The following is a 13587-nucleotide window of genomic DNA, read 5'->3' on the forward strand; positions in this document are numbered from 1 at the left end:
GATATCTTTTGATGTTTCCGTGTAAATAACGTTCTGGAGTATCGATATTAGGCAATAAGCCGATGTATTTCGTATCTCCGCTAGCTATTAATTTTATACTAAGCATATACTTCTCTGCATGCATGGTTCTGTAAAATAGGATTAAAATGTATGATCAGTATGCGCCGTGTCGTTATACGGCCGAAATTCACTGTTCCGCGCGTTACTACGCGCAATTGCAGGATCCAGGCAGCAATATTCGACACGTTGAAACTGTATTTACGATATAACTAGGGCGAATGATTATAACGAGAGAGTGACAGGTTCTATGCGTAAAGCCACCTATCCAAAAGGATCATGACATAATACGAGCAATCGAGATACGCAGAAAGTCCCAAAAAAGATTCATACTAATAGCAGAAGCAGAATTTTGATAGAAGTTTAGAAGACTGATAGTCCTTCCGTCAAATTTCGATTGATACGATAGTAGGAATAATTCAATCATTAACTTTTAAGTAGAGTAAGTGGCCTAAAGATACGCAAGTATCTTTAGTTGCTCAAAATAGGTGCTCAGAACACCCCAAAACATTTTAATTTTAGTTATACTTTTTACTAACGTATTACATTATAGTTAAATTTATATGTTGTACATACACATAATATATATTATATTTTTATTGATGAATTCGGTGACTTGCATTACACTAAATTACACTAAATTACACTAAAGTGCGATTAAAAGCTACTTTATACTAAACAAATGCAACGGCAATATAATTAACTTTGACAATAAAATAATACATGTATATTCTGTTAAATAACGTATCAATATCATTGAGTGTTTAATTAGTCAAAATATTTATATGCTTTTACTTTGCTAATTTCATACATAACAGCTTTTAGTATACACTAACCTAGTATAATACAAGTGATTGAATTTGTTATACATACGATATAGAGGAATGTAAGAAAATATAATGAATTTTAAAACTTCTGAGCATCTCTCTGGGCAATACTTTTTACTTCCCTTTTTCAACCAAAATTTTTGAAAAAATTATTTCTAGGATGCTATGTGGCCACCTACCTTCTTAAAGTTTAAAATTGGGAGATTAATTACACGATAACAAATTTGAAACTTGATACAGATCTGGACCAAACATTTATCTCAATTATAACTCCCAATTTAGCAAACTTTTTTAGGACATCCTATATATACGCCAAGCATGCTACAGAGCAGCGGATATTGTGGGAAGGCTCGACTCGTCGCGATTTTTTCCTTTCTCTTATATTATATTAAAAACAATATACAATAATATGTCAAAGTACGCTATAAGTATTTATACAATATATTCTGATCTGATTGCGCCTACATTTGCGTTTTCCTAATATGAATTAAGAGAGATACATCCTGTCAAATATATTTCGTTTTTCATTACCCATTCGATATCTGTGTGTACTAACAATAATAAATTATTACTCCCTAATTGCCCAGATTTGCATTCACTGTGATTCCACAGAGTTTGCCCTAATGACCTAAGAAGTTCCTCCGGACTAATAAATCTAATAATGCATTACCATTTCAATCCTATGTTTCGAAGAACAGCGATTTCTGACTGATAGGAAAGGATCGATATTCTGAATTTTGAGATTTCAGTCGCAGATTACCGACGAGTCGAGTCGGATCGAATAGCCTCGCATAAGTTGCTCTCGTAGGAGCGAGGTCGGGGGCTGAGGATCGTGAGGTTGATAACAGGGCCAACTCGGTATATTACGACGCGTAAGAAGGTCGATACGTATATAATGTATGTCGTACATTCGTCCAGTCGGATACTTACGGCGCTGACTTTCCGCACTTTATTGGCAGCGCTGTGGTTGTTGTTGATCTGCTTGATGTGCCTCTGATCACCGATGGACTCGATCGAACGTATGCTCATCTTCTCCTTATTGTTGTCATCGTTGCCCTTTTCCTGACCGACGAACAGCTCGTAACTGTGACACGAGAAATCCGACGGGGATTTGACGATCTGATCCGCAGCCTCCGCGGCGGCGTCTGCCGCAGCGGCTGCTGCAGCGGCCGCAGCTTCCCGCGCCGCGAGTTTGTTCTCCTTTGCTATCGCAGCTTCCTGAGCTTCCTATATTGACATTAACATCGATTCGTGTTAATTTTGTCGATTTAATCAACTCATGAGTGTTCTATCTAATTTCACGAAAAAATCGAATGAATTCGTTTCTTATAAGCGTATCCAGAAAATTTTTCGGAGGGATCTTTTTGTAAATTTTATTATAAATGTGTAGTTCTTTAACATTACCATTATTATTATTACATACAAAATGTGATTTAAAATTGTTCTAGAAAAAGAAATTTTAAAAAGTCAGGTAAGAACGTAGAAAAAAATCTTCTATGAGAGTGTAAGCTAAGTATTATTAAAAATATGAAATAATAAACTAAAGTTAAATAAAAAAAAAGGAGGAATGGATAGATAAAACCAAAGAGTCAAAATTAAAATTGTATTTTTTACAATTAAAAAATTAAATATAATTAAAAATTTGTATTAAAAAAAATTTCCCCTGGACATGCCATGTCAAGGAAGATTCTTCATGGAAGAATGCTTGCTCGATGAAAAAAAACTTCAGTTAGCATCTCAACAATTTTCTTTCAAAATCGGCTCTAGTCTCACTTACTCTCATAGCTTCTTCCTCGGCGGCTTCTTCCTCTTCGGCCTTCTTCTGCAACTCGTCGTACGACATCGCGACAATAGCGAGGATCAAGTTGACGAGATAGAAGGATCCGAGGAAGATGATGACGATGAAGAAGAGCATGTGCCATGGTCCGGCCGATCTTAGCACCAATTGATACAGATTCTCCCAATAATCCTGAGTCATGAGACGAAAGGCGGAGAGCAATGCCCAACCAAAAGTGTCGAAGCTCGTGTAACCGTAATTCGGATTAGAGCCGAATCCTTGTAAACACGTGTATCCGGGAAGGCACTGCCTATTATTCGGAAAAATGTTACTGTTTCGTGTGTTCTTTGCATCAATATTGCAAATATATTTCCGAAAGAATTTTTTTCATATTGTCTCTCTCTCTCTCTCTCTCTCTTAATGGAGACATTAATCTTAAATTCTAAAAGCTTAAAAAAAGTTTAAAAGCTATTATTGTAAATGAAAAACAAGTTATTAACTTACCCCGCCCCCGATGAATTTCCGCATAAGGGTATATTTTTCGCTTCGTCAAAGTACCAATTAGCTGCATAAGAGAAATAACAATTTAATAATTGGCTATGCAATTTAATAATCGTTTATTGGAAATTAATTTCAAACAAGACTATTATCTTCATGAAACAACCAATTAGTACACATGATTGTAGTACCTCGGTTTACCTTGCGTGAAACCCTTTACAAACACAGTAACACCTTTACTACACAAAAATGTACTACTGAAATAGTTGAGAACCGATCTAGACGACGTCATGACGAATCATACTTTTAGAATCCCGTCAAATTACAAAAACACTTCAAGAAATGTCGCAAAGACCACACTTTTAAAAATTCATAATGTCAAATTATACCTAATTTAATCATTTCTACAAATCACCACTATTTCTATTCAATATATTGTTAATTTAATTATGTGATTGTTCAAAATCAATGAAGTTTAATACTCAAGAAATGTATTAAATTTAACACAAATTTAGTTTATTATTTACTAAGTGTATACATTTATATATGTTCTTGTTGTATATAAAGCTAACAATAAGTGTAATTAAATAAAAAACGAATTAATTTACATTTTAACACACATGGAAGTTAAAAAAATAACAAAAGGTTATTTAACTCAAATAATTGGATTACCAAGCTCCTTTAATATTTAACAGTGTAGTACTCTCAAATGACGTTCCCTTTTTTACATATCTCAGACCTGTGTGCTTTTGAATTAATTTCACGAATAACTGTGACTTACTTTCGTTATTATTGAATCGCGCCCAACTCTCGTGGGTGAGATTACCCCAGGAGCCGTCCTCAGGAAAGTTCTTTATACATTTTTGCGTGAGAACCCCCATGTAAATCTGAAGGCCCATCAGCGCAAAGACGGAGAGGGAGAACATCGTCAGGATTATCACATCGCGCAGATTCTTCACGGATTCTATCACAGCGCCGACAATGGTTTTCAGACCTAGACAACGAAAACAGAATGATAGTAGGATCGTAACGTGAAACATGCAGCAACAGTAGGCGGCAACCTAGAGAAATTCAGTTTGTCGTGCGAGAGAAGTGGCAGTTCAACTGAGGCAGGCATAAAATACGGAATGTGAAATGAGTATATCTTTCGGAAGACTCGATAAAAAAAAGAAAAAATAATTTTCAACGGTGGGGAAGAACAACACGATGCACGCGATTTTATGGATAGTGACATGAAAACTTGTTTGACCTTTCGGTGCTACTCTGGCGCGTACCCGACTTTCTTTTTTCAATGGTTTTTTTTCCACATTGCTTATACTTAACTGTTTTATTAATAAAGATACATACATTTGCTTGGAATCATTATGTCTCTTAATAAGTTCCATGTCGAGCTAATTTTAAGTAATTTGATTCGCGGTATTTTTGTGTCCATTTCTTTATGTTTGTTAAATATTGTTTGTATTTTATAATAATTAAAAAATTACAAAGATTATTTTTAAAAATAAGGAAAATCTAATATACTAATTGCATTACATATCATAATTATGTATCATATAATATAAAATATATTTTGTAACTACGTTTCTTTTTATAGTCAAAATATCAAACGATCTGAACAAAAAATCTAACGCGGCGTCACGTTAATATCTAGTATTTCCATTGAAAAACAATTCTTTACAATATATTCATATTTATGAAGTTATATTGCAATTAAATTGGGTTGGATATGTCATACCCAAGTATTTCGTTTTCACAGTATGAAGGGTTAGTTTCATATGCAGACGAAAGGTTTGTTTGACGTGCAACCTCTACGAGATAAAAAAATGAAACACATTAAGGTTCTTCAGAAGCATATCTTTCACGCCATAAATCGCCTTATAGGAAATATACGATCAAATTTTCTCTGTCTTCATCCATTCAAAGCAATTTCGTGCATCGAGTTTGACAGTTCGTTTCGCATATCGGGATACGAACGAAGATAAGGAAAAATGGGAAGAAAGCAAACCAATGTGAAGGGAATCGGATTCGTTGGTGAATATCGGACGGATGTATATACTGTAAGAATACCAGATGACAAACGGGGCAAATGATGCGAAGGGCGATACAAGCTGCAATGAATGGAAGTGTTGTAGATATGTGATGAGATACGGAAGAACGTACACAACGATCGCGACAAGTGTTGTCTAGAACCACTATGTATTTGCATCTACAACCACTTCTATACTCTAAGCATACCTGGTACAATAGCGACAGTCTTCAAGGCTCGGAGGACTCGAAATGTCCTGAGAGCGGCAAGGTTGCCTAGATCTATGCCCATCGTCACATAACTGCAATACACCCGAACATCACACACATTACAGTGATACAAACAAAAAGATAAAACAAGTTAAAGAAGATCGGGGCGGGATTACGTAGTTACGCAAACGGTTACTCGCTACTTTTCCTATTTCCTACCAAAAAATCTGCACGAACTGTAATGTGTATCGTAAGGTAGCTATTACTGCATGCACGATTCAATGTAACATGCCGTACGTAACTTGCCACGGGTTTCGAGATTGTTTTTCCAGCGTATTTCCCAAATTCTCATTTTCTTCCGTCAATAATCTTTCTCTCTTTAAAGGATGTGATTAAATTAACATGTATATTTCATTTGCAATATCATGTTAGTCTTTTTATTTTGAAAAAAAAAAAAAAAACCTTTCAAATTTCCCAATTTTTTTATTTGAAAAATATATCTAGTAACTATATTGAAAAATTTCAAGAGTTTAATTCTATAACGAATACTTTTATAATTCTAATAAGTAACGCTTGATTCTTCAAAGAATAAAAACTTTTCCAATATTGGTAATATTTTCTTCCAAAGTGAAAACAGATAGACAATTATTTTAGAAAAATGGCAGCGTCTAAAGTACTATGATCAAGACTATGATAGATTATTGAATCTCGTGGCACGCGATTTTGGTTATGTTACGAGCCGCAGTCGAGTACTCGCTTATCGAGTGAAACACGTATCGATCATCTATGAACAATTACTGAAGTAAAAATGTATGTATATAGAAATGTACTAAACTACAACAATTAATCAAATGACTTATCGACTCGACGTACTAATGTCTAATCAACGTATTACGGCGAATGGCAATTAAAAACTTCTTGTTTAAGATCACTAAAAGAAATAATACTGTCCTTATCTAGATGAACTAATTTAGGTACCTAAAATATATATAAGTACACCCCAGAGTATATGCGTGTATGCACGTTCGTGTTTGCGTGGATTGTGAGGCGTAATGAACGAAGATTGAATTATATTATATATAAGTAGATACAATCGATGCTACGGAAATCTTACGTTAGCGTACTCAACGGATCTAGCGGAGAGGTCTACTGTCATAACCTGAAAAGATCTAACTTGATGTACTAATTAACGTTTTGGATTAACTCTTCAGTACGAATTTTGCCGGTCTTTTTACGCGGAAAATTGCCAATTCAATAATTGTCACGATCTTGATTGCCGTATTTGTCGTCGTGACACACTTTAGTAATTTATTTCTTTTTCCACTCTATTAGCAGCCAATTGATCCGTTTCATTCGACACTGTTAAAATAATTTGTAAATAGTTTTTAAAAAAGTTACCGCGTAGAAATTATCTTAAGTTTTTTGTAGTTCGAAAAAAATAATTAAAGGCACGATAAATTCTAGTCTTCATAATGACGTTTCTTGTTACGAGGTCGAAGTAATTAGCACGACGTACAATTTAATAAAAAGGTTAAAGCGATACTTCTATTAGTATCCACAGAATCTCCACGACTTTTCTCGACAAAATGGCGACAATCCTTTTGCCCATTGTACTCTACGTTGTACTGTACGTTTTTTTTTTACTTTCCTTTTACTTTTCCCTCTTCTTGCCTTTCTCTCTTTAAGAAGAATAAGTTTAACTACTCACGCTAAAGCTATAACTACGAAGTCGAGCCAATTCCATGCATCTCTAAGATAGGTAAAAGGCTGCAGAATGAAACCCCTCGCCATCACCTTAACGGCGGACTCAAATGTGTAGATGCCCGTAAATATCACTCTGAAAACAACAAACACACCACTCAGCTTTTTAAATACATCGTACGTGATTCTCTCTCTCTCTCTCTCTCTCTCTCTCTCTCTCTCTCTCTCTCTCTACCATCTAGCCTGTTTAAAATCACGCTTGAACGATACTCTCGCGCAAAAATGTGATCATACTTATCGTTATACTTATCGTTTCCACCGTATATCTCGTAATTATTTTTTATTCTCATTAATTGTTACAAATATGTTTACTATCACATATTTTACAGTAGGTAAATTTTACAACAGTAAAACTAATCTATTAATAAACTGAAAAACATGCAAGTAAAGAAATAACACATTAATTAACATGATCATTTTTGTTAGCGAGACTGATACATCTAAACTCGGCGATAATCTCTAACATCTATTTTATCCTATCAATAATCTATTGATATCTCTATTTCATTGTATAAATTAACTACAATATACTCGTATCTCAGGCACGGTGTACGCGAACGAATTATTCACAGCGCGCGATGGATCATGAATTTACAAAAAGTAATTTATCATACTTACAATTAGCACAATAACACTTCTTTATTAAATGTAAAAAATAAATACAAGATAATGAAAATCAGATTTTCGAATCTTCAGTTATATTTAATACCTACAACAGTTATTTATCTCACTGTAAAATAATAAAGCTTTACGAATCGTGCTCCTAAATTTTGAAATAATCCCGGAAATGATATTTAAAATTTTAGTAGACTGCATGTTGAATCGTTCGCGCGATTTGTTGCCCGTCATCTAGTGCTATCTCTAGAGAGACTAGTACAAAACTTACCAACGGAATACAATTTATCACACAGTCTCTACTCATATATTAGAGCTATAACATGTAGAACATTTCTTGAAATATGTCTACTAGATAAATGATCACGTCGCAAATATTTGATAAAATTCTTTCTAGCTAATTAGATATCAAACAGCTAAACGGGACATATGGAAATATGAAGAGCTAAATTTTAAAAATAAATACTCGACGACGGATTTGCAGTTTAGGCATTGGTAGATTAAATTATATAAATTTACAATCATTTGTGTAATAGTAGGCTTTAAGTTGGACGTGTATTATCTCTATCATTACAGAATTCTTATAGGTATCTAAGAAGTGAGGAATTTTTATCTATTTACTTCCTTTCTATATTATTATTTGCATTTCCAAAATGCGATAATAAAATTTGTGAGATTGTTTTCTTTAAATATGAAATACTCAAAAGTTGTTAATAAAAAAATAACCAAAAAATTAATAAACGGGATCTAATTAGATGATAATTAAGTATCATCGTTAAAATGAATAATATTAAACGATTAATAATTAAAATAAACTTAAAATGCAGGATAATCACTTGCACATTTTGTTGTAAATATTAATTGGTTAGTAGTGCTAACGATATTTTTTAATATGTAATCAATTACCTTGACATACACTCCTCTAAATTAAAGTGTCATTTCAAATTGATAACAAAAAAAACAAAATGCAAAATACGTATATATAATTTTGGAAGAAATAATCGTAGAAATATTTTAAAAATATTTCAAAGTTTAAAGACTCAAAAAAGTTTTTAACTAGATTCTAAAGATTTTTTTTAAGTACTTGAAAGATTTAAAAGTATTTCTTAAACACAGTGATTATTTTTCTTACGCAAAGTTTACGTAAATATATACTTTGTCATATTTATTATCGATTGGAAATAATGAATATTTACTTTTGTTGATAAATGTATTGATTCATCCCGCTCTCTAGAACTTTTAATTAGAGTTTCTTCAATAGTTTCACTTCTAATAAGAATGAAAAAGCTTGGCTTTCCGCTTCTTGTAAATATTCATCCTCGTCGATTTAGTCACAAGTAAAGACGATGAAAGATACTCACTCGGTGGACTCGATGGTGGGCGTGGTGGGCATGATCATGAGTATACAGTTAACCAATATTGTAGTGATGATGAAAAGGGAGAAGAGCGGGTGAACCAATATGTATATGGCCACACGCCGTATAGGGTTGAACGGGTCGAGCATCCACATCGCGTCCGTCGCTGAGAATCTGAATATATCCTTTCCCTTGCTAATGACGACGAAGGTCTACGAAGTCAGACGTACCACAAAATTTATTCAGTCAGATATTACAAGTATAAAGTACAGAAATAGAGAGAGAGATCAGTCATTTAAGAAAGTCAGCTTTTCTGCTCATGGATTTAATTGTGTTTTAAAAGTATAGACGCTAATAAAAAATATGGCTTTTAACGAAGACCCGTATTAAAATAATTATCTCGCTTTAGGTAAAAACAATAAAATTTTCTGGACAATAATAATATGAAATCAATCAAGTATGTAAGACTTAAGAAAAAAATATCGAGCCGCGAAAAATATATTTTTAAGATAATTTCCGAGTTCTATGTGCGCTTGTTAACTCAAATTATAAAAAGATCTTGATATAGATGTACAGCTTTTAACGCGTCATTATAACCGTAAAATAGTTACACAAAGCAATTACGAGTTTGAAAGCCGAAGTTTGAAAATAGGGCTGCGCCAGATGCGGTCATAATGAACGGCCGCTGTTGGAGAGCCTACTCTAAAAGAGCCTACTCTTCCGTATCTCGCGAAAACTCAGTTTCTCTAAGAGAGTTAAACTAATTAGTACATCATTGCCAGGTACCCTTTGATTGTGGTAGAAGCTATCAATATCCTCGAGAGGTGTGGAGGCCAACTCGGGTGGAAATTCGTTGTGCAGTCGGACCGGGATCGGCGCTCCCTGCTCAAACATGGGATCCGGCTGAGGACCTTCGTCCTCGTCCTCGTCGTCATACCGTACCTGCGAACGAGATGCTCGTAAGATTATCTCAATACGCGTATTTCTTTCGCCATATCGTTATCACGGCATTTCGCCTGAACAAAATGATGATTTAGATCTCCGTAGAGAAACATTATCGCAAGTAATCAAAATATAAAAGTATATCTTTATAATTGAAATTCTATCGAGAGAACAAGAATTATTTGAGTGATCGAAACATTCCTTTCTTTCGAAGCGAATATGTCAAGGATATGTGATGCCGGTCTGCAGGAGAAAAAAAATTGACCTTGTCCACTTATTATGTTTTCAATTTTGTAAAAATTTTTTCTGATACGCTCCATTAATTTCACAATTGAAGCCGCGTTTCATATGAAAAATCAAATTAGGCCATCGCATATATCTCATTTCATATTCGAGCATAAATAGTAAAAATAATCGAGCAATCGGTGATATAAATATTTCCAAAATATCGATTTCTTCGACCGTAAATTAAATGGACAATAGAGGCTGTATGCACAGTTGCATTCTCCCATTCGACGATAACGTGCCGCGTAATATAGAATGTAATACAAATTAATATTCAAATATTTCAGCAATTCTTCATTATTCATGGCACAAGAATGTATAATGCGAAAAAGATAATACGAAATAAATTATTACGAATATGTTTCCAAAATTTCCTTCAAAAATATGACGTATATATAAATACATTTTAGTACTATATCTATATACTCTTTCATAGAAAGTATAAATTATTTCATTTTTAATTCTTTTGTTACTAAATATTGTTAATTACAAATTTTATTGATTTACGTTTATATTTAATATCTTGATACACAATACTTTTATTGCAAAATATTTGCAATAAAAGTGATTTTTTTTTTTTTTTTTTTTTTTTTTACATAAACGTGATTTTAAAACTTGCATTTACGATTGCACCTTGTAATATCGCTAGAAATATAAACTTGACCGTACGGAAGGACGGAAAGCATATGGCATCGTGTTTGACTTTCGCATGTGGAACGCGAACGTGAAATATTCACTGCCGTCGTATGAATATTCGAACAAATCGCTTCTTTGGAAATATTCATCCGCGTACTTTTCTAAGTGCACCAGTTATTCATAACCCGCTTTTAGATGAGCTCAATGCGTTGCACCGCATCGTCGTTGCTTGTGCATCACAAAAACAATATCTTAACCGTGTGATTCAGTGAAAACGGTACGTGTAAGCGTATCGCGTGCGACTGTCACGTGTTCCGAATGAAAAAAGCGAGTGGAAAATCTCGTTTTTCTCGGAATAGCCAGATATCCCAAGCAAAGTTACTCAGTCCCGTGATCGCTGATTAAAAACTCGAAAAATAATTATCATATTAATTATTGCACTTTAACTAATAATTTGCCACAATTGAGTGGCACGACAGTGTGAAAGGCGAAGCCAATAATATGCGCTCTCTAAATTCTTTGAAGTAGAATCTTTAAGAGTGACATTTCACTCTTCAGGATGACAATTCACTTGAAAAGTTTTAGAGAGTAGATATACTGATATATTCACGCTACAAATTCGATCGGTGCTAAAAACGGGTCGTGAACATACGAACCTGAAGAAGGTCCACACAATCTGCTCGACTTTGGTCCCTCCTACGGCTCGAATCTCTGGCTTAATCTTAATTAAAAGATACTATTTCTATTTTTTTTTTTTTTTTTTTTTTACTATGCTCACTCGTCTCATACTAATTTGTCTAACGGTCTAGACACAAAAAATAGCTCTATTCTACCCTCTATCCGATCCGCCGGCGATCAGTGATCTTCATCTATTCAGGACACAGTCGCGCACAAATTGATATAAAAGCGTATGCATGGCAAATAAATGTCTCGACCGAAATAAAGCGCTCGGTATATCTCTCCCCATGGGCCCGGGGAATACGTTCGTATTCTACGTTTTACGCGCTTATGTAAATTTATGCGCGGTGAATTTAAGACCTTACTTAACCACTAAGCTAAACGATCCGTCGCCGACATGTTCACTTCGCAAAAACCGACAAAAATGCGACAAAATCCCGGAGGTGATGGATATGAGATCTCGTTCAATCTCACGTTTCGATCCCACGGTGCAGTAATGTATCTCAATCGCGGTACCTTTTTGCGAATGACGCGAAGTCAAAAATTTTAGACAAGTGTCCTACACCTAAATCCAAGACTACGCTAAAATAATAATCAGTGTACGGTCTAGATTAGGTCTAGGTCTAATTGTAAATTGCCCAAGCCAAGTGCCCGCCGAGCTCTGCGCGCGAAAGCTTCAAACTCGTGCTCGTGCGTGCCGCAAAGTTTTTCGAAACTCGTGGTCGAATCCCGAGGGCGACCCGATTCGGGGGAGGGGGGAGGAGGAGAAGGGGGTCTGACCCCCCCTCCCCATCATCAGATTCGATCACGAGACCGGAAGAAGCGTACAAGCATAGTGCGCGAGAAACGCGGGAAATCGAAGCTCCCGTTCTAGCGCGAACTTGACTTTCCTCGAGTGCACTTCGAATAACAAACACACCGAAGGCGCCGACGGGGATTAAGATTGTTCCGAGCTGTGTCTACGATCCGCCGGAATGACGAAGTTCTCTCTCGTTGTAGAACTTTCTATTATCACGACAGACTGTAAATCAATACGATTCCGGAGGACGCACCGCATTATCGCGACGATCGTGTGCGACTCGCGCACTTTGCTCCGAGGCAGCTGCGACAGCGCGCGCCTAGTTCATTAAGAAATTAAAAAAGAAAAAAAGAAAAGAAAAAAAAACGGGATGAAGAAAGATCAGCGTAAGCATTGCACGCGTATGGCATACGTCAGTGTAAGCATTACCAGGCGACCGCGACCTCCGCTCGAAATATTTATGTCGTACTGCGCGTCTCTCCCGTATTGCCACTTCCTAGATGTTTTCTTGACGGTGGAATTTTTCAAGACCGCGCTCGTATATCTCGACAGAAATTACGTATTTTAATTTATTGCTCGACGCAAATATGTCTACGACGAGTTAGATACGTTTGAAAGTGGTGGCTTTGAAATCAGGTTTGTATCAAAAATTTAATGCATCTTCAACTTGTACCTCCTTTAATCGCGCGATTGACTCTGGGATTAATTGTGACAGTTTCATCGATAAAACGTTGATTCGCGTATCGTAAAGAAATTTTGGGTACACATTTGCGGGATACATATACAATTCATCGCTCAGACTACTTTCGACGTTACAATACAGCAGTCGAGAATTTCGAACGTCGCACAATTGTCTCCCGTTACAATTGATCCCAAGCTGTTTCTTCTATAAGCGTGTAAAGCGCAGAGATTCTGGAAGCAACAAATATTTCGAGGGAAAGCCGCGCGTTAAAGCGTAAGCACAGCTGGCTTTTGATCGTAAGACGTCAAGACACTTTGCCAAGGAACGTGTCATATATTTGCAAACAACCAAGGGGCAATATACAGAAGCTCGCTGCTTTTTGTGTGTGTGTGTGTGTGTGTGTGTGTGTGTGTGTGTGTGTGTGTGTGTGTGTGTGTGTG

General features: G+C 35.5%; 1 protein-coding gene across 13 annotated transcripts in view; it reads right to left on the reverse strand.

Annotated features, from left to right (window-relative positions):
* LOC108750548 (sodium channel protein para) overlaps nt 1-13587 on the reverse strand; it is a 45538-nt gene that overhangs the window by 26762 nt on the left and 5189 nt on the right. For all 13 annotated transcript variants that reach the window (XM_018490043.1, XM_018490042.1, XM_018490041.1 and 10 more), the window contains 8 exons: nt 9912-10067; nt 9132-9337; nt 7103-7231; nt 5395-5486; nt 3941-4153; nt 3166-3226; nt 2662-2971; nt 1815-2111 (listed from right to left, as the gene is read on the reverse strand). In XM_018490043.1, coding sequence (XP_018345545.1) covers nt 1815-2111; nt 2662-2971; nt 3166-3226; nt 3941-4153; nt 5395-5486; nt 7103-7231; nt 9132-9337; nt 9912-10067 — 1464 coding nt within the window. The remainder of the gene's footprint in view (nt 1-1814; nt 2112-2661; nt 2972-3165; nt 3227-3940; nt 4154-5394; nt 5487-7102; nt 7232-9131; nt 9338-9911; nt 10068-13587) is intronic.

The sequence above is a fragment of the Trachymyrmex septentrionalis genome, unplaced genomic scaffold (assembly GCF_001594115.1).
Source record: "Trachymyrmex septentrionalis isolate Tsep2-gDNA-1 unplaced genomic scaffold, Tsep1.0 scaffold37, whole genome shotgun sequence".
In the NCBI taxonomy this organism is placed as follows: Eukaryota; Metazoa; Arthropoda; class Insecta; order Hymenoptera; family Formicidae; genus Trachymyrmex; species Trachymyrmex septentrionalis.